The following is a 22,080-nucleotide window of genomic DNA, read 5'->3' on the forward strand; positions in this document are numbered from 1 at the left end:
AAAATAAGAAGCCAGGGAACAAAGGGAGGACCCAGACTCAATGAACGAAGGCCTCTCCTCGTCAGCGCCAGGTTCATTGTGTCCTGTATCCTTTGCTCTTAAGGCATAGCTTGGCCTTAGACAGCAAGAGTTCCCAGGATACTGTCTTCTGTCATTCTCTGCATCCCCTACATGTTTTACTACTCCCAGAATTTTGCCTGAAACTTCAATTCCTCCAAATTATGTATCTAGCAAGAAATTCTTGCCTAAATTCTAGGCCCTAATTTCCAACTTAAATTCTCTCCCCATCTATTTCTCTTCACCCCAAAAGTTCTGTTATGGATTGAATTGTGTCCCCCCAAAATATGTGTTGCAAACCTAACCCCTATACTTGTGGTTCCACTTGAATTTGGGAATGTGTTCCTTTGTCATGTTAATGAGGCCACATCAGTATAGGGTGTGTCTTAAGCCAATCACCTTTGAGATTCAGAACAAGCAGATAGGCACAAAGACGCAGGTAGCGATGGAGGAAGACAGATGCCAAGCCACATGAAGAAGGCCCAGGAAAACAAACTGAAAAGAGACAAGGACCTTCCTTCAGAGCCAACAAAGACAGAAAGACTTTAGTGACTCAACAGGACAGAGTAGAACTGCCCCACAGGGTTTCCAAGGGCTGGTGGATTTGAACTGCCGACACTTTGGTTAGCAGCCAAGCTCAGAGTGACCCTGTAGAGCCAGCACCCTGAACTCTGACTTCTTGCCTCCTAAGCTGTGAGAAAATAAATGTCTGTTCATTGAAGTTACCCACTTGTGTTAATTCTGTTATAACACTGCTAGGTAGCTAAGACAGGTTCTAAGGCATGTAAAACTGGCAAAAATTTTTCATTTTTACACCTGAATTCCCTTCATGATTCCCACATCCTTATAATTCATCAACAAAGGAAAAAACTGGAGGGGGAAAAATGTGGAATATTCTTCTGTATTGCCACCTTATGAACTTTTCACTGAAACGGTTCAAACGCATGTTGTTCATGACCTGTGGATATCCTAAGTTCATACTAACCCATTACCCATTGCCGTCTAGTCGATTCCAACTCATAGAGGCCCCATAAGACAGAGCAGAATTGCTCCATAGGGTTTCCAAGGCTGTAATCTTTACAGAAGTAGACCGTCACATCTTTCTCCCTCAGAGCGGCTGGTGCATTTGAACCACTGATCTTTTGAGCGCTTAACCACTGTGCCACCAGGGCTCCTTAAATTCATAGTGAATCTTACAAATTATGTTGCTCAAAATAGGCTACATTCTCTTCAGAATGGTGGCCTTAGAAAACCAAAAAAAATCTAAAATACTGAAAGTCCTGTCTTTATCTTTTTCCATAACAGGTAATTCATATCTTATTTGGAAAAGGGATCTTTCCAGAGTATTTTATTAAAGAGAGTGTTAAAATTCTGCACTGAGAGCAGACTTTAAAACTTCAACCAAGTGTAGAAAGAAGAAGTATGAATGTGCCATTTTGGAGGGAAATCTACTCATGGCACTTCTATTTTCCCTGTGTAAGTGTGAGTCTATCTTCATAGGCATTTAAACAGATTAAAAAAAACTGTGAAAAGAACCCATGGAAGCAAATGAAGTGAAAAGGACAGGGGTTGATATCTTTAAAACCCATCAGGCGTTTCTACCTACAGAAAATTTACTTAACACATTAAATCACAGAAATTGGCTACCTAGTCCAGATTTAAAAAAAAAAAAAAAATAGCTTAGTTCTATAAAAGAAAATTATTGTTCTGAGGAACTGGCTTATTGATAAATAGAAGTTTTTTTTTTAAGGAGTTGAAAAACTAGCTGCTTGGCTGAAAATGGTTTATAACTCCCTAGGAGAAGCTGCTCTTGTTCTTTGTAAGATTCAACAAATATAGTCACTTGCTGGAAATCTAACAGTCAGTATTTAAAATTATTACAGAAGAAAACACAGAGGAGGAAAAAACAAACTTACATCTCTTGATTACCGCTCTAATGGATGACAAGGGTCCTTGGCTAGAAAAAGAAAGAAAGAAAGCTGATTACACACTCATCACTCCTTTTGAAGAAGTTATTCATAATGCCCGTTCATTTCTGGGACTCAGTATGGCACCTAGCAGCCAGTCTGATACTTCAGTCATTGGTCTGTCTTCTTTACAAAACAAAAATTAAGCGCATTTAAAAAAAAAAAAAATGACTTTGATTTTTTTTTTCTTGATGGGAAATGAGGAGGTTGCTGAAGTGTTTCTGTACTGTACATAAAATTTTGCCTTAAAATTGCTTACACAGTTGCGTCTTCCAGTGAAAATCTGAATACTGTTTGCTGTCAGGTAGCAATCTGTGGTGCCCAGGGAAGAGCTCTGACTCTCTCTGTATCTCTTTTGTGTATGGCATTGAAATTCTTGTCTTCTCTTACCAGATCAGGTCAGGTCATTTATATAGTCAATTTAGTCACTTATAGTCAATTTTACCTAAGGATCAATAGCATTTCTTCCTAAAATTAAAAACAGAATCTTCTTCTGCTTGCTCTGAGTTTTGTTCAACAGCTGGTTGGTCCTGGCTCCGCCTTTAACGGTATGATTTTGGGCAAGTCACGGAATCCTGAATCTCCATTTTCTCATTGGTCAAGACCCTGCCTAGCTGTAAAGGTTACTGCTACGAAGTTATGAGATTCTTATTTTGTCTTTATTCAGACAAGCTGCACAGAATGTTTTTGAATTTTTTTTTTTTAAGATACAACACTGAAAGTTTTATGATATGATTTAGGAAACAAAAATATCTTTTTGTTTAGAAAATTCACTTTTCTCACAACACAGAACATTTTTTTTTTAATTGTGGTAAAAATATATATAACAAAACATTTGCCATTTCAACATTTTTCACATGTACAATTCAGGGACGTTGATTACGTTTATTCTGTCGTGCGACCATCACCACCATCGGTTTCCAAAGTTTTTCACCACTGTTAGTAGAAACTCCGTGCCCCCTTGGCAGTGCCTCTCCCTGTCTCCCTCCCTCCTGCCCCGAAAAACCAAACACATTGCCAATGAGTGGAGTTAATCTGATTCCGACTCATAGCAACCCTATAGGACAGAGTAGAACTGCCCCAGGGGGTTTTCAGGTGGTGCCTGGTGGATTTGAACTTTGGACCTTTTGATTAGCAGCCGTAGCTTTTAACCACTATGCCACCAGGGCTCCGGCCCCTGGTAAGCACTAATAACTGGTCTTTTATCATTTGCCTATTGCAGATATCTCATATAGGTAGGATCATACAATATTTGTCCTTTTGTGACTGACTTATTTCACTCAGCATGTTTTCAATGACAGATGTGGTAGCACTTATCAGAAGTTCACTTCTTTTTATGGCTAAGTAATATTCCATTGTATGTATGTGCATTTTCAGAACACTCTTTTTAAATTCATACTTATTTTAAAATATAATCTCTTGCTGAATTTACATTTATGGTAATCTATACAAGTCCTCCTGCTGTTTCTTAGGTAGATAAAACTTCTGGAAGATACAGTAATATATCATTCATTTTAAGGGAGGGACGCTTTAAGAATATACTAAAAGAAAGACACACTTAAGCTGTAGGAAGTCTCTGATACCATGAAGTGAGGGCCGTAATATAAAGACATAATTGTTTTCAGTAACACTGATTTTTTAAAAATAGCTTGTTTTATTTTTTCTTGTCGTTGAGAATATACATAGCAGAACATACACCAATTGAACAGTTTCTACATGTACAATTCAGTGACACTCATTACATTCTTCAAGTTGTGCAACCATTCTCACCCTCCATTTCTGAATTGTTCCTCCCCCACTGACATAAACCCACTGACCCCTGAGCTTCCTATCTAACCTTTCCAGAGCAACACTGATTTTCTTTTAAAAATTTCTTGAATGCTTTCTGTAAAACAAGCACTCGAAAAAAGAGTCAGTATAAGATAGTGTAGCAGGTAACAGCCTCTACAATGCAAATAGGTTGGGTGAGGGTTGCAGGAGAAACTCCTAGGTGCAACAGTGGAGAGAATCTGCATGTTAATGGTGTGTTGGTTGACTCCAGTTCCAGCAATTTGTTGTTGTTGTTAAGCCCTGGAGTTGGTTTCTAGTCAAGTTGACCCTAGTACAACAGAAGGAAACCCTGCCAGGCCCTGTGCCATCCTCACAATCACTGCTGTGTTTGAGCCCATTTTTGCAGCCATTGTGTCAATCCATCTCATAGAGGGTCTTCCTCTCTTTCGATGACCCTATACCTTACCAAACATGATGTCCTTCTCCAGGGACTGATCCCTCCTGATACCGTGTCCGAAGTATGTGAGACAAAGTCTCACCATCCTCGCTTCTAAGGAGCATTCTGGCTGTACTTCTTCCAAGACAGATTTGTTTGTTCTTCTGAAGTCAGTGGTATATTTAATATTTTTTGCCAACACCACACTTCAAAGGCATCAATTCTTCAGTCTTCCTTATTTATGGTCCAGCTGTCGCATGCATATGATTCGACTGAAAACACCATAGCTTGGGTCAGGAGCACCTTAGTCCTCAAGATGACATCTTTCCTTTTTAACACTTCAAAGAGGTCTTTTGTAGCACATTTGCCCAATGCAATATGTAGTTTGATTTCTCAATTGCTGCTTCCATGGGCGTTGCTTATGGATCTAGGTAAAATGAAATCCTTAACAACTTCAATATTTTCTCCCTTTATCTTGATGTTGCTTATTAGTTGAATTGTAATGATTTTTTGGTGGAATGATATCAAAGACATCATACATGAAGAAAGCAAAAGGCCATTAAAAAGACGGGAAAAAACTCCAAAACTATGGCCCCTGGATGCTCTGCTAACCCAGAACTGACACCGTTCCCAAAGCCCATTTTTCAGACAAAGAATAGACAGGGCTATAAAACAAAAAACAACACACTTGAGGAACATGCTTCTTAGTTCAATCAAATATATGAGACCAAATGGGCAGCTCCTGTCCAAAAGCAGGATGAGAAGGCAGGAAGGGACAGGAACTGGATGAATGGACACAGGGGACCGGGGTGGAAACGGGAGAGTGCTGTCACATCATGGGGATTGCAACCAATGTCACGAAATAGTCTGTGTAAAATTTATGAATGAGAAATTAACTTGAGCTGTAAAATTTCACCTAAAGCACAATTAGGAAAAAAAAAAAAAAGACAATAAAGAGAGAAAAAATCAAAATGGATATCAGAAGAGACTCTGAAACTTGCTCCCAGCCATTAGGAGTATTAAAGCCAGTCCTTAAAAGCAGGCCAAGGAAGACAAAGTTTCCTGTGTGCCCAGGTGGAGCAGAAGGTTGTTAACAAGGATCTCCATCATAATCTCCTTGTTTAAAAAGCCAAAAAACCAGATCAGTTGCTATCCAGTCATTTCTGAGTCATAGTAACCCTACAGTAACACAGTAGAGCTGCCCCATAGGGTTCCCAGGGCTGTAATCTTCAGGGAAGCAGACTGCCACATCTTTCTCCTGCACAGTGGCTGGTGGGTTTGAACTGCCAATCTTTCGGTTAGCAGCTGAGAGCTTAACCATTGCACCACCAGGGCCCCTTAGTCTCCCTAGTTACTATCACCAATTTAGGGGACTGTTACTATTACTTAGAGGCATCAGTGGTTCAGCGGTAGAATTTTTGCCTTCTATGTGGGAACCCTGGGCTCGATTTCTGGCCTATATACCTAAGCACAGCCGCCACCTGTCTGTCAGTGGAGGTGTGAGTGTTGCTGTGATGCTGGACAGGTGTCAGTTGAGTTTCCTGACTTAAACAGACTAGAAATAAAGGCCTGGCAGACTGCTTCTGAAAATCAACCAATGAAAACCCTATGGATCTACAACTGATCACAGGGATAGCACAGGACCAGGCACTGTTTTGTTCTGCTGTGCTTGGGTTGTCATGAGTTAGGGCTGACTTGGTAACAGTTAACAACGACTATTATTTAACGACATCCTTTGTTACGTTTGGGGAGGACAGAACGTGGTAGGTTCTGGGGTGCTAAGCAGTGGCTACATGGGTATGATAATTCACTGAGCTGTGCACTTTTCTGTATGTTATACTTCAATAAAAGTTGGGGGAGGGGGACCCTGGCACAAGATAGAGTTTTGACTGAGGTCAGCCTAGGTTCCGCAACTCCCAAGACCTGGCAGCATCATGCTTAGGCTGGATCTATTTCAAAAATAAACAAACCAGTATCTTATGTCTAGAATAGCACTTCACAAGTTCTGAAATTTAAAGATTTCCTTCAGACATCAACAGGTGTTTGGTAGTGAGAAAAATAAAAAAGGAGGCCCATGGTCAAATTCATCGCCATGGGAAAGTTTTGGAAGATGCTACTGGAATGGCCTCCTTGATGTGTGGTATGTATAATTTCAATGTCTCAAACGTAGCTAGGATGCAGAAACTGGTTTTGAGGACAATTCTCTAACTGCTCTTTCTGCAGAGCAAAGGGCTACAGGTGAAGTCATCGGTGTATAGCCTTAAGGGAAAACCTCACAGGACTGTTCCCTCAGCTCAGGCTCATGTCTCAGCTAGGAGCCTACAGAAAGGAGGGCCACCACACGATGACCACGATCAAAGAGGTGCAGGAGTCGTCCACAGGAGGCAGTAGGGCCTGCTGGTTCAGAGAGCTAGTTCTGAAGTCCAAATGCTGGATTCACTCCTGGTGCCTACACCTTCTAGCTGGTGTGATTCTGTGCAAATACTTAACTTCACTAAGGGCTCTCCTTTCCCAGTATATAAAAGCAAGAATAACCCAACACTCCCTGATGAAGTTGTTGTGAGAAGGAAGACAGAGAAGAAAGTATTTCCCATAGCACCTGGAACAACGTGTGAGCTGCTATTATCATTACTCATGTTTGTTCATAATCTTCAGGAGCATCACAAAACATTCAATGACATACACAGCCCTCAGTGGGTTCCCACTCCGAGGTCTGACCTCATACAGACTGTAAACTTAACAGGTGTCTGCACACAATCTTAAAAAGTTGTTAAGAAAGCATTTTTTAAGAAATAAAATTGCATTTTAAAAGTTTCTTAATCTAACAGATGAATCTCTAATAATGAGATTTCAGAGGTGAAGAGGAAGATGTTGCAACAGCTTAGATGTGTGCCACACACAAGATCCATTTATGGATGAACACACTGAGGCTTAGAGGTTAGGTACCTCGCCTGTGGTCACACAGAAGAGCCAAATGAGAATCGGCCGCTGTCTGACTATAGTCCAGAATTCTATACTTCAGGCTTGGGAGTTTGGGTGGACGGGTAAACATCCTGAATATTCCACAAATTTCAATATTGTAGGCAAGTACTCCCACGCATAAAGCTGACCAAATAAATCTCAAATTGGAGTCTCATACTAGATTTTTCAGATACAGGAAAAGGCAAAATAAAAGTTGCTAGGTGTGCCACAAAGAGCCCTGGTGGTGCCGTGGTTAAGTGCTTGGCTGCTAACCAAAAGGTTGGTGGTTCAAACCCACCCATCGCTCTGTAGGAGAAAGATGTGGAGGTCTGCTTGTGTAAAGATTATAATCTTGGAAACCCTATGGGGCAGTTCTACTCTGCCCTATAAGGTCACTATAAGTCAGAATCGACTTCATGGCAATGCGTTTGGTTTTGGGGTTTAGGTGTGACATTTTGATGTCAAAAACAACAACAAAAGCACAATGGTAACTCTTAATCTCACTTGGGAAAACCCAACCTGTCTTTTTATTTTGGGTCATGTTTGATTTATCACAATAAAGCAGATTCCAAAAAATATTTATACAACTTTCAAAGCAGTGAGCTTATTTCCAAGTTTAAACACACACACACACACATTTTCTTTCATGAGGAGACTGCTTTCACCAACAAGCAGCTAAAGTGGTGGGTTTGGCTTGCTTGGTACACTATTCAGAACAATGTTTACAAGTATTTACGGTCATTCTCACATCCGTTTTGGGGGTTCCTTCTGTGTGCAGAGACAACTGAATTATGTTAAGCAAAGAAACAAACAACAACAAAAAAACCCTATTCCTTGTAAAAAAAAACCTTCAATAAAGGCAAAGGGCATGTTGTTAAAGTACCACTTAGTAGAGCCATTAGCTTTACTTAAGAAGGAGTTAAGCCAATGTGATCCAGGGGTGCAGCCCTCTGGTCTTGTAAGCTGATAAACCTACGAGGTTATTCAATTGCACCACCTTTCTCAAGCTCTCAACATGTGGATTGACTCATTCCCATTTCCCAGCACAAAGGTTTATTTAGCCGGTTGGTGTGATTTTGCAGGCTGGTTGAGGTATTTTCTCACTAAGACTTTCCCATCCATTCTCTTATACATCTAATACTTATTACTACACATAAAATATGCACCATGCACCAGGAATGCCTTGAAAGCACAGACTGTACCCTCAATGGGAAAGACAAGTCTTGCAGTGGCCTTTCTATTTATAGCACTACAGGGTAGAAACAAGGTGCTATGGATGCAGAGAAAATATACATCACTACATCTTGGGGTCTCAGAAAAGGCTTCCAAAAAGTGACATATATCTTGACTGAGACCTGAAGATATGGAAGAGAATGGTTCTGAAGAAAGAGTGCCAGGCAGCACATGAAAAGGACCAGTGGTAAGTGGACAGTTCAGTGCGGTTTGAGCAGTGTGTGAAGGAACCATGGTAAGAGATAAGCAGGGCCTGGGACTCAAACGCCATGCCAAGAAGTAAGCAGGAACGTGTCTGGAGGGAAACACTGATGCCAGGCATCATTAGCCAGGTTAAACAGTACGCATTTATGAATCGGGGAGATGATAGCAAAGTGTTTCAAAAACAAGTGAAGACTTTAGGGGCATCTACCTGGAACAAGCACTGTTGACTGTAGCTGGCAATAATGTTCGTGGCTGGGCCTGCCTTTTATTAAGGGTCTATGAATAAAGGCGAGAGTGCTGGTATTCTAGGTCTTCAATTATGGGCAGATCTACATTCTTAGGAACTAAATATATGGATGACTTAAATAAAACAAACAAACACCCAGTTGCCATAGAGTTGCCGTAAAGTCAACCCTAACTCATGGTAACCCCATGTATCAGGGTAGAACATGCTCCACAGGGTTTTTGATGGCTGATTTTGGGGAAGATCTCCAGGACTGTCTTCTGAAGTGCCTCTGGGTGGACTCCAACCTCCAATATTTTGGTTAGCAGCCAAGCATGTTAACCATTTGCACCATCCAGGGACTCCATATAGACAATAGGATTGATGAAATCATTAATGACTGGAGGTTGGCAATGGGATACAGAAGTAAGCAAGAGGTATTAGATGCTTCCGGAAGTGCCAGAAAAGCACTGGAGAAGCCTGGGGTCTCACTCACATATGCATTTATTCATTTATGGAGCTCTTGCTGTGTGCCTGGCACCTAACTATAAACTGGAGACAATGGCATGAATGATATATAATCTCTACCCTCAAAAAATGTCATCTTTTCGATAAAACCAACAAATAAAAGATAATAGAATGTGAAAAAAAAAAGAAGTTTATACAAGGTTTTACGGACGCTCAAAGGAGGGGTGTCAAATTTAACCCCGGAAGAGCTGAGGAAGCATAGAGCTGATATCTGAAGTGTATCAAGTTTGGATAGTGCAGGGTTTTTCAACCTGGCTCTGCTGACACCTGTTGGAGAATGGGCTGTCTGTGTATTTGAAGACGATCAGCAGCATCTCTGGCCCAGTAGGTGCTAATAGCACCCCCTTTCCAGCTGTGACAACCAAAAATGTCTTCATACATTATTAAACATCCCCTGGGGGCAAAATCACCGCCTGTAGAGAGCCACTGAGCTAGTGGCAACAAAACAGAGTAAGATGGTGTCATGGATTGAATTGTGTCCCCCCCCAAAATATGTATCAACTTGGTTAGGCCATGATTCCCAGTATTATGTGGTTGTCCCCCATTTTGTGATTGTTATTTTATGCTAAAGAGGATTAGGGTAGGACTGTAATACCACCATTACTCAGGTCACCTCCCTGATCCAAGGGAAACGGAGTTTCCCTGGGGTGTGGCCCGCAAGCAGGGAGTTGGGAACCTCATATCACCAAGAAAGAAGCACTGAGAGCAGAGTGTGTCCTTTGGACTCGGGGTCTATGCTTCTGAGAAGCTCCTCCATCACAGGAAGATTGAGGACAAGGGCCTTCTTCCAGAACTGCTAGAGAGAAAGAAAGCCTTCCCCTGGAGTTGACGCCCTGAATTTGGACTTTTAGCCTACTTTACCGTGAGGAAGTAAATTTCTCTTTGTTAAAGCCATCCACTTGTGGCATTTCTGTTACAGCAGCACTAGATGACTAAGACAGAGGGTTTCTACGGACGTGAAAGAAACTGGCTTCACCGTTTCTGATTCGCAAGAGGAGTTGGCAGTGGCAGAAGTGAGATAAAATTGGGGACTGGGTGTGAGAGAATAGCACAAAAGCAGTGGGAGGAGAGAAGAAAGAAGTAAAAGAAATTTCTAGCTTCAGTAACAGCTTTAGAAAAGTAGTTCTACGGGTACCCCAGGTGGAGAAATGACTCTTCAGTTCTCTATGAAACCTATGAAAGGCTCCAGTCTATGGCATTTTTAAAAGTCAGGTGTTAAGTCAAGGACTGCCTGCATTTTTTTTTAACGATGCTAATCATTTCTTGACTACAATAAAACAAAAGCCCTCAACTTGCTGCGTTTCAGGGGAAAAAAAATCATTACATAAACTTATAGAAACAAAGTCTTGGGCCAACCCTGATTTGCTTCCTCAAACAGAAAGCAATAATGTGTTACAGAATAACACAAATACCTGTGTTTTCATCTTGCCTGTGCCATCAGTCATAACTTTTATCGCCTCAACTTATATTACCTGCTAGGCTAAGGTAACATATTACGTACAGGACAGAGGAATATATGAGTTAGTAAATAACAGTTCTGCCACAAATATAAAGCTATGCTGTCATTTTAATAGTGTTTAAATTAATATCACCATCACACTGTGTAGGGCTACATCTGATCAACTGTGGGGAAAAAGAAAAGAATAAGAGTAAATGTAGTCACCTAAAACTAGTAAAAACCAATTATACTATAGCTCCGTAACTCTGATGATTCTCCAGAGTTTAAAGTTTGGGGAAGGTGAATTCTTTCTGTGAGAACTGGAATATGTTGTTGTTGTTAGGTGCCGTCAAGTTGGTTCCGACTCATAGCGACCCTATGCACAACTGAACGAAACACTGCCCGGTCCTGCGTCATCCTTACAATCGTTGTTATGCTTGAGCTCATTGTTGCAGCCACTGTGTCAATCCACCTCATTGAGGGTCTTCCTCTTTTCCGGTGACCCTGTACTCTGCCAAGCAAGATGTCCTTCTGCAGGGGCTGATCCCTCCTGACAACATGTCCATCCTTGCTTCTAAGGAACATTCTGGTTGTACTTCTTCTAAGACGGATTTGTTCGTTCTTCTGGCAGTCCATGGTATATTCAATATTCTTCGCCAACACCACAATTCAAAGGCGTCAACTCTTCTTCGGTCTTCATTATTCATTGTCCAGCTTTCACATGCATATGATGTGATTGAAAATACCATGGCTTGGGTCAGGTGCACCTTAGTCTTCAGGGTAACATCTTTGCTCTTCAACACTTTCAAAGAGGTCCTTTGCAGAAGATTTGCCCAATGCAATGTGTCTTTTGATTTCTCAACTGCTGCTTCCATGGCTGTTGATTATGGATCCAAGTAAAATGAAATCCTTGACAACTTCAATCTTTTCTCCATTTATCATGATGTTGCTCACTGGTCCAGTTGTGAGGGTTTCTGTTTTCTTTACGTTGAGGTGTAATCCATGCTGAAGGCTGTGGTCTTTGATCTTCATTAGTAAGTGCTTTAAGTTTTCTTCACTTTCAGCAAGCAAGGTTGTGTCTTCTGCATAACACAGGTTGTTAATGAGTCTTCCTCCAATCTTGATGCCCCGTTCTTCTTCATATAGTCCAGTTTCTTGGATTATTTGTTCAGCATACAGATTAAATACGCATGGTGAAAGAATACAACCCTGATGAACACCTTCCCTGACTTTAAACCAATCAGTATCTCCTTGTTCTGTCCGAACAACTGCCTCTTGATCTATGTAAAGGTTCCTCAAGAGCACAATTAAGTGTTCTGGAATTCTCATTCTTCGCAGTGTTATCCATAGTTTGTTATGATCCATACAGTCAAATGCTTTTGCACAGTCAATAAAACACAGGTAAACATCCTTCTGGTATTCCCTGCTTTCAGCCAGGATCCATCTGCCATCAGCAATGATATCCCTGGTTCCACGTCCTCTTCTGAAACCAGCCTGAATTTCTGGCAGTTCCCTGTCAAATACACTGCTGCAGCCATTTTTGAATGATCTTCAGCAAAATTTTGCTCGCGTGTGATATTAATGATATTGTTCTATAATTTCCACATTCGGTTGGATCACCTTTCTTGGGAATAGGCATAAATATGGATCTCTTCCAGTCAGTTGGCCAGGAAACTGTCTTCCATATTTCTTGGCATAGACGAGTGAGCACCTCCAGCACTGCATCTGTTTGTTGAAACATCTCAATTGATATTACATCAATTTCTGGAGCCTTGTTTTTCGCCAATGCCTTCAGAGCAGCTTGGACTTCTTCCTTCAGTACCATCGACTCCTGATCGTATGCCACCTCTTGAAATGGTTGAATATCAACTAATTCTTTTTGGTATAATGACTCTGTGGTATTCCTTCCATCTTCTTTTGATGCTTCCTGCGTCATTTAATATTTTCCCCATGGAATCCTTCACTATTGCAGCTCGAGGCTTGAATTTTTTCTTCAGTTCTTTCAGCTTGAGAAACGCCGAGCGTGTTCTTCCCTTTTGGTTTTCCATCTCCAGCTCTTTGCACATGTCATTATAATATTTTGTCTTCTCAAGACACCCTTTGAAATCTTCTGTTCAGTTCTTTTACTTCATCAATTCTTCCTTTTGCTTTAGCTGCTCGACGCTCAAGAGCAAGTTTCAGAGTCTTCTCTGACATCTATCTTGGTCTTTTCTCTCTTTCCTGTCTTTTCAGTGACCTCTTGCTTTCTTCATGGATGATGCCCTTGATGTCATTCCACAACTCATCTGGTCTTCGGTCACTAGTGTTCAACGCGTCAAATCTACTCTTGAGATGGTCTCTAAATTCAGGTGGGATATACTCAAGGTCATATTTTGGCTCTCGTGGACTCGCTCTGATTTTCTTCAGTTTCAGCTTGAACCTGCATATGAGCAATTGATGGTCTATTCCACAGTCGGCCCCAAGCCTTGTTCTGACTGATGATATTGAGCTTTTCCATCATCTCTTTCCCCAGATGTAGTCAATTTGATTTCTGTGTGTTTCATCTGGCGAGGTCCATGTGTTCAGTCGCCGTTTATGTTGGTAAAAGAAGGCATTTGCAATGAGGTAGTCGTTGGTCTTGCAAAATTCTATCATTCGATCTCTGGCATTGTTTCTATCACCAAGGCCATATTTTCCAACTACGGATCCTTCTTCTTTGTTTCCAACTTTCGCATTCCAAGAACTGGAGCATAAAGATCAGTAAAAAAAAAAAAAAAAAAATATATATATATATATATATATATATATATATATATATATAACCCAGAGCCAGTGCCATCGAGTTGATTCCAACTCATAGCGAACCTATAGGACAGAGTAGAACTGCCCCATAGAGTTTCCAAGGAGCGCCTGGCGGATTTGAACTGCCAACCCTTTGGTTAGCAGCCATAACACTTAACCACTACACCACCAGAGTTTCATATATATATATATATAAAAATACATAAACTGAGATCCAACTGGAATGCCTTTTGCTGAAGTTAAAAACTATACCTAAACTACAAAGTACTTCTGTTAATACTCTGAAAGCTTTGGGAGAAAATGGTATATATGGAGTTCTGAGCTCACTTTTTTACCACCACTGACAACTGAATTATGATCATTAAAATCTATATATCATCAAGCAATTGCAGGTATTTTTCTACCTAATCTTTTTCAAAGGAGCCCTGGTGGTGTGGTGGTTAAGCACTCGGCTGCTAACCAAAATGTCGGTGGCTGGAACCCAATAGCCCCTCCGTGGGAGAAAGATACAGCAGTCTGCTTCCCTAAAGATTACAGCCATCAAAACCCTATGGGGCAGTTCTGGTCTGTCCTAGGGTCTCTATGAATCGGAATCAACTCAATGGCAGTGGGTTCTGGTTTTTTTTTTTTTAATCTTTTTCAAGGACAAGCAAATCCTAAGTACAAATATTAATTTATACATTTAGTTACTGGACAAATAAAGCTAATCAATACTTTTCATTGAGTTTCATTAACATGCTCTTCCTATTTAAAAATCATAAAATGACCTGTACAGACAGTCCTATCTATGGGCATGAGGAGCATGGAGGGCAGGTGGAGAAAAGCAAACAGGACGTTTGACGTACCTATGGGGACAACATCACTATACTGGGAGAATACAGAACGTGGAGCCGATCAGAGACCTACTGTCCTACCTGTGTGAGCTTGGCCAGTTTATCTACTTGCCGGAATTGTTTCCTTACCTGTAAACTGAGGATAATGATGCCTAAAACTATGTAAAATATATAGCACAGTGCCTGGCACCTATTTGAGTCTCAAAAAACATTAGCTCTATTACCTACCCGATTTTCCAACACACAAATTTCTGTAGTCAATAAAATATAAGTTAATCTGCTTCGGGCTAAGCGAAAAGTTGGAAGTTCGAGTCTACCCAAAGGCACCTTGTAAGAAAGTCCTGGCTATCTACACCTGAAAAATCAGCTGTTGAAAACCCTAGGGAGCACAGTTCTACAATGACACCCACGGGATCGCCATGAGTTGGAATCCACTTGACAGGGACTGCTTTTATATTATATGAGGCTGACATTTTTGGAGCTATCGTGCCAACCAGTCCAGTTGACCTATAGTTATCATAACCGTACCTTACAAAGTGAAATAATTGACCATTCACATTTCAGTTGGAATTATTTTTTTTACTTACAACCATTCTGAGTTTCACAATGCGTGCTTCTCATACACCTCATCTCCTATGCAGCCAAAGCAACAACAAAGGCTAGAGAACAGAACAAGGCGGGAGGCTTTTGTGAGCACTGCATCATCCCCACTGAAAACACGGATCTCTGTTCCCTAGGTCACCCTTCCTAGGAAGTTTTTCACATAATAGCCATGGTAATCAGGGGCTCTGTGATTTAGTTTCATATTTCTTTAAAGCAAAAAAAATAAAAGTAAAAAAAATCCCACAAAAAAGCTCAAAGATACCAGGTAAGCCCTTCGATTATATTATTTATAAGGACATTATATTTAAAATTAGAATATGTTACCCTGTCCTTCTCAATTCTTTAAGATTTTTTTTTCCTTTCCCACATGCATGCCTTGACTCCCTAATTAGACTGTAAAGCTTCTTCAGAAGAGAAACCGTCTTCCACTCATTTTTATAGCATGACTCAGTGGAATTGTATCATGTATCACTGAACTAATGTGAACTCAATCCCACTCAGAGGGAGAAAGAAATATTGTAATTTAATATTATAATTCAAATAGCACAGGTGATTCCACCTAGAAGCCAATCAGCAAATCCTCAGGAGGTGTTTTTTGCTGCTGGCTTTGCTCTGTTGGTCTCAATTCTCAGTTATATCTTATTGTATGCTCATCCTGCCAAAAGTATTTGGGTCTAGTGTTTAAAAATAGGTATTTTCACATGAAAGTTTCACCTTGCTGAGCGTCTGGTGCTCACTGAAGAACAGTGTTCTGTTCTAATACCAGATGGAAAACTGGCCACGCTGGCCTTACTCAGAGACGATGCATTAGACTTCACCATGGCACATACTTGGGCAACAAATGCTGTACTTTGAGCGTCAAATAATGGAATTTTAAGGCTAATTTTGCCTATATTTGACGTTTTTTCATTATACACTATCTTTAGGACTTGTCCCTTCATAAGTTAAGATTCTGATGGTTCTCACCCAGTAGGCAGCATAAACTCTTGACAGGTATACAGCTAAATTTCAAACCATGTGTAACACCTAATAATAAAAAATATAACCAGTTAAAAGCCATGCTCTTGAGTTGAACCCGACTTATGGTGATCTCATGTGTGTCAGAGCAGGAGTGTGCTCCATAAGGTTTTTCAGTGACTGATATTTGGAAGCAGACTGCCAGGCCTTTCTTCTGAGGCACCTCTGGGTGGACTCAAATCTCCAATCTTTTGGTTAGGAGCTGAGTGTGTTAACCATTTGCACCATCCAGGGACTCCCACACAATAATATACAGGATGTTAGTCTGATGGAACTTTGTCCCAGTGTTATATTTATATGATGTGGGGCAGGTACAACTCGCTTTGAGAAGACATACGGGGTCTAATATCAAGCTAGCACCTAAGAAAGATGGCATTCAATGCAACATGTTACAACAGAATTTTTAACCTCTTCACATGTGAACACAAAGAAGTTGAGAACTACGGGACTAATGTATAATTCTGTTCAATAAATACCTACTGAGTGAACCAAGGAACTAATTATCTGAATAAATCTTTTCTGGGGTCATGCCTCTTCTCCCCAGTAAACCTAAAGTGGTCTACAGAAGGAATTTATACAGAAATCCTAAAAAAAAAAAAAAGGGGCTAAGATCCAATTCTCTCTTTTCTAAATATATAGCAATGTATTAGGATCGAACTTTAATATTTGTTGGTAAAGGCGTAAACAGGATAGTATGATTGTAAAAGGATGTCTACTGCATGCCAGGAAAAAGTGAGGGGAAAAAAAAAAAAAGAGTAGACAAATATATGGCAGTTCCCGTTTGAAGCATCCCAATTTTTGTCTTACTGTCACTGGGTAGGAACCCCAGGTTCTTGATTGGCATGACTTGTATTGACCAGTAAATGAGAGACTGAGGTCGGAGAACAGGAAAGGCACCTTTATTTCATTGTACAAGGAAAAGGAGTCAGTTGGGGCTGCTGCCGCCAAGACTGTTTGCCAAGGGCAGGCAGGCACGTTAATTTTAAAGGAGTTTACACAAGTGGGGAGTTCATACAAGTTACATTAGCAACATCCTTAATCACACTGTGCAGGCACAATGGGGTTTATATGTAACCTCCAAGCAAAAGCAGGATTCGAATGCAAAACTGGGGGGATAGGAAGCCCAGCAAGTGAAACAGGGTTTTTAATACAACACTGTGGGGGCTCTCATTACTTAACTGATGATTTCTGTATTTTTGACCAAAAGACACATATGCACTTAACTGATAAGACTAACCCGGTATGATAAGACTCCATTATGATTTTGGACCAAGAAATATAATGCCTATTCTGTTTCAGGCATTATGCTACGTATTGGTTTCTTAGAGCTGCCATAACAAAATACCATAACTGGGTGGCTTATGGAACCCTGGTGGTTCAGGTGTTAAGAGTTTGGCTGTTAACCAAAAGGTTGGCAGTTTAAATCTACCAGCCGCTCCTTGGAAACAACATGGGGCAGTTCTACTCGTATAAGGTTGCTATGAATCAGAATCAACTTGATGACAACAGGTTTGTTTTTTTTGGTTTGGGTGGCTTTATAAGACCAGGAATTTATTATCTCATGGTTCTGGAGGTTAGTAGTCTGAATTCGGAGTGTCAACAGGGCATCAGGTTTTTAATCTGATAGGACCTCATGTTACCTCAAAAACCTTATTTCCAAGTCAGTTCTTGCTCACAGTTACCAGGGGTTAGGACTTCAATGTAAATTTTTGGAGGACACGATTCAATCCATAACATGCTAGGTACCAGGGGAACAAGATCAACTAAGAATAACCCTTAAGGTGTTAACAGTCTATTGAGAAACATACAGGTAAGACAAGCTTACAATTTGTGTGCACCTTCGTTTTTCTTAAAATAAGAACTGCCATATACTTTTTCTTTTTATTAGCAATATTTTGCATATTATTTTCTCTACTAGACTACAAACTCCTTCTCAGGCCATATTTAGCAAATGTTTGTATGTTCCATACAAATCTTAAATTTTTTTTAAAATAGGGCAATTTTTTTTTTTTGATTAAGGCAATTTATAAAGTCCTCTCAACATGCTCAGATTCCATGCCACAAAACATTAGATCACATGTAAAGAACAAACCTAAAAACAACTGACTCACCCAGTTACACCCTACTAACAATGACTTTTAAAGGATGTGAAGAGTTGTCTTAAAAAAAAAACAGAAAAACCACACCCTTGCCTAAAACCTGTTGTCCTGGTTTTAACATCTGCACGCAGTGGGGCTCCTACCAAAATTGGGTGACATATTCCTTTGGACACTTACAGATGTTCAGGGAAAACCTGGTATGAACTCCTGTGACAGACACAAGACTGGCAGGGGACACCACCTGGCCAAAGAAATGAGGACACAGGAAGCTTGTGGAAATCCAAAGACGAGTCAGTTGGTCACGCTAGAGAAGGAAAAATTAAAGGCAGATTGTTTCCTACATCACAGCCCATCTGTGCCCTCTGTCCAAAGATGACAACAATATTCAGGGAGAAAAGGAAAGGGGTAGAACTTCTTATACTAGCTATCCACCTACCTGGCGAGATCTGTTTTATGGTATTAGTCCAAAATAATTGCCATCAAGGCGATTCACAGTGATAGCATGCGTTACAGAGTAGAACTGCTCCATAGGGTCTTCTGGGTGTAATCGCTATAGAAGCAGATTGCCAGGCCCTTCTTCCATGGTACCTCTGAGTAGGTTTGAACCACTAACCTTTTGGTTAGTAGAGCACAAACCATTTGTGCCGCCCAGGGACCTCCTCTCCCCCCATCATTTTTTTTTTTTTTTTTTACTAACCATATACTAAATACTTAAATATGCTCATTCTCATCACAGCATATAATCTATTCTTCTCTTAGTCCTATTATGCAAAAGTATAGAAGGTGGTGGGTTAGGGGGTGGCAAAGATATCTTCACCTATACTTGCTGCTATCACCACAGTCTTACATGGTGATGCTTTCTGACGTCAGAGTTATGGAGTTGTTGTTAGTTGTCGAGTCAATTCCAACTGTGGAGACTCCATGTATGCAGGATAGAACTACTTCCTAGGGTTTTCGAGGCTGTGACCCTTTGGAAGCAGACTGCCTGCCTGTCTTCCGAGGAGCTTCTGGGTGGGTTCAAATCTCCAAACTTTTGGTTAGTAGTTGAGTGCCTGACGGTTTGTACCACCCAGAGTTACGGAGAATAGCCCTTAATCCATTTCCGGCCATTGTTTTTGGTTGTCTTTTTACTTCATTAGCTCATTTTCAAACAACCCTAGATTAATTCTTTTCCTTCGGAGACATTTAAAATAAAAAGAATACACATGTAGATAAGTAACTGACAGCATCTGATTAATAGATCCTTTGATTTTTAGTTCATAGGTAGGGTAGACAAAAGAAGAGAGAAGGAATTAGACTCAATACACAAACTATTGAGTAAAAGTGGGGAGATGAACTATTTATTTGGGGTACCATGAGTAGAGACTAGTATTTTTGGCCTTCATTTTGATATCATTCCTAATTCACTTTGAATCACTCAGATTGAAACCTAGAAGAGCTAACAGCATAATGCCTGGTGTCTACTGATGATGTGCCAATCAAAACCAGCACCCAAACTCAAAAGCTGCAGAAGCAGCTGATATTTGGAGAGCTGGGCTAGCATCAAAATGGGTTCCAAACAAAGGGGCATGTGTGTGGATGTGAATATGTGCGAAGAGATCTTAATCTCAACATGTTGCGTTTTTCACATGAGACCAAATTTATCTCTATTAACCAATGTAATCTTCCCCTGTTAAAAAAAAAAAACAAAAACTTGCTCTTAATAAAAACATATGAAGAAATCAGCAGGGAAAGAAAGAAGGCGAGATACACGATTTCCTGTTTCTCTGTTCTTTACGGTTTAAAATATAACTGCCATGAGGGATTAGAATTTGCTATTTTTCAGGGCAAAAACAAATACATATTTTAAGCATCTGAAACTGACCAAAATATTAATTGACGCTTCTGACAAGTTAGAAAGAAATCAGGTCAGCCTGGAACCCAGACTTTAAAATATAAAAAAGGCATTACTTCTAAAATATCAGCTCCATTTACTGATTTGAAATAGCAAAGCAGGCACTTTTTAAAATGCTAAGTTTTCTAAGTTTAAATGTTATTAATAAAGATGGCCACATTATTTACACTGCTATGACACTTAAAGATTTTTCTATACCAAATAATTTTTGAAAAAGTACCTTTTCAATGTGAATGCTCTATTATCTTTTTAATATGAATGCTCTAGCCACCCATTTTTTCCTTTGTAATCATTTGATCAAAGATTTTAGACTGGCTAATTCCTTCCTTTTATCTTTCTAGAACTCTCTAGAGCATTATAAAAAAAAACCCTGGTGGCACACTGGTTAAGCGCTCAGCTGCTAACTGAAAGGTTCGCGGCCCAAACCCACCAGCCACTCATTGGAGAAAGATATGGCAGTCTGCTTCCATAGAGATTACAGCCTTGGAAACCAGATGGGGCAGGGTCTATTCTTGTCTTATAGGGTCCTTTTGAGCTGGAATCAACTGGAGGGCAATGTTTTTTGGGGGGGGGGGGCAGCTAGAGTATTACATTTGTATCTTTTCACCAAATCTCAGTGATGTCTAAATTAGAATAAAATAGGCTCAATCAATGGTGGAGAAAATAACAATGAAGCAACAAACATATATAAAACAGCAAAACCCAATCAATGTAATTTCACATAGTTAGAGTCTTAAAAACCCATTATACTAATCAAAACAAACGCAGTACATTTTTAAAAACTCTTTTAACCAAATCCTTCAAATATGGGCAGTTTATTAAAGAGTTTCTGCCGCAAAGCCTGAGGCTTTGACAGGAATGTAAATACAACACGGAAACAGCTGAGTTCATTCTAACAACACACGCACTTGTTCTCCTCTGGGAACTGCAACAGAAACTTCAACAGTGGGCAAGCACAAAACATTTACTGCAAATATTCCCCAATCTGGCCATTACACAAATAGGGCAAGTAGCCTCCCAGCAGCGAGTATCTGTTTTTTACAAAACCACTGGAAAACATTTCCACTGGATACCACTATTCTGACTCATGGTGACCCTGTGGGCACGGGAGAATTGCCCCATAGGGTTTCCAAGGCTGTGCTCTTATGGAAGCAGACTGCCACATCTTTCTCCCACAGAGCAGGTAGTGGGTTCGAACTGCCGACCAAATAACTTGCCAAGATGCTCAACAGTTTTCAGCAGAGCTTCCAGACTAAGATGGACTAGGAAGAAAGGTCTGGCAAAAACCAGCCAACAAAAGCCCACGGACCACAAGAGATTGATCCGCAACCGATCATGGGATGGTGCAGAACTGGGCAGCGTTTCATTTCATTTAATTCATGCATTGATGGGGTCACCACGAGTCAGAAAATCAAAACACCACACCTACCGCTGCCGAGTGGATTCTGACTCACAGAAGGCAGATGCAGTAACAACGAACAATAACGTAAGTCAGGAGAGGCTTATGCTGCCCCTCTCCCATCCTTTCTCTCTTCTTCCCCTCCCACACTGCAGAGGAGAAGCATTTTATTCACAGCCATGCTCATCTATCTCCTTTGGAACCAGCTATACCCACTCCGAAGGAGTCTGAAAAGCAGTGTAAACCAAAGCAACAGAGCACAACTGACCAATTCTTCAATCAGCTTCCATAAAGGTGGATAAACAGGCCACAAAACTGAATACTCAGCACGATCCTAATCTTATTTTGTTAAGCTTCACACACACACACAGTTCAGTGGTGTCCCAGAGCCAGCTCATACTGGCTCATGAGAGCTAACTATTAAATTCTTAGGAAATTTTGGAGCCAGTTGTTGAGCACAGCCATTATTAAAAATTAAATTATATAAACTCACAATTAAATAAATTATATAAAAACTAAGGTAATAAACACTCAGAAGTCATCACTCCCAAGTTATTTTACTACCACCCATGCTCTTGAGATTATTTACGTCCACTGTATCCGTAAGGTGTAAATACTATATAACGGTGTGCTAACG

At 40.4% G+C, this 22,080-nt stretch overlaps 1 protein-coding gene across 5 annotated transcripts in view; it reads right to left on the reverse strand.

Moving 5' to 3' along the window:
- SH3D19 (SH3 domain containing 19) overlaps positions 1-22,080 on the reverse strand; it is a 230,561-nt gene that overhangs the window by 66,209 nt on the left and 142,272 nt on the right. For all 5 annotated transcript variants that reach the window (XM_064267567.1, XM_064267568.1, XM_064267569.1 and 2 more), the window contains exon 3: positions 1,974-2,014. In XM_064267567.1, coding sequence (XP_064123637.1) covers positions 1,974-2,014 — 41 coding nt within the window. The remainder of the gene's footprint in view (positions 1-1,973; positions 2,015-22,080) is intronic.

Source organism: Loxodonta africana, chromosome 13, assembly GCF_030014295.1.
Source record: "Loxodonta africana isolate mLoxAfr1 chromosome 13, mLoxAfr1.hap2, whole genome shotgun sequence".
Taxonomy (NCBI): Eukaryota; Metazoa; Chordata; class Mammalia; order Proboscidea; family Elephantidae; genus Loxodonta; species Loxodonta africana.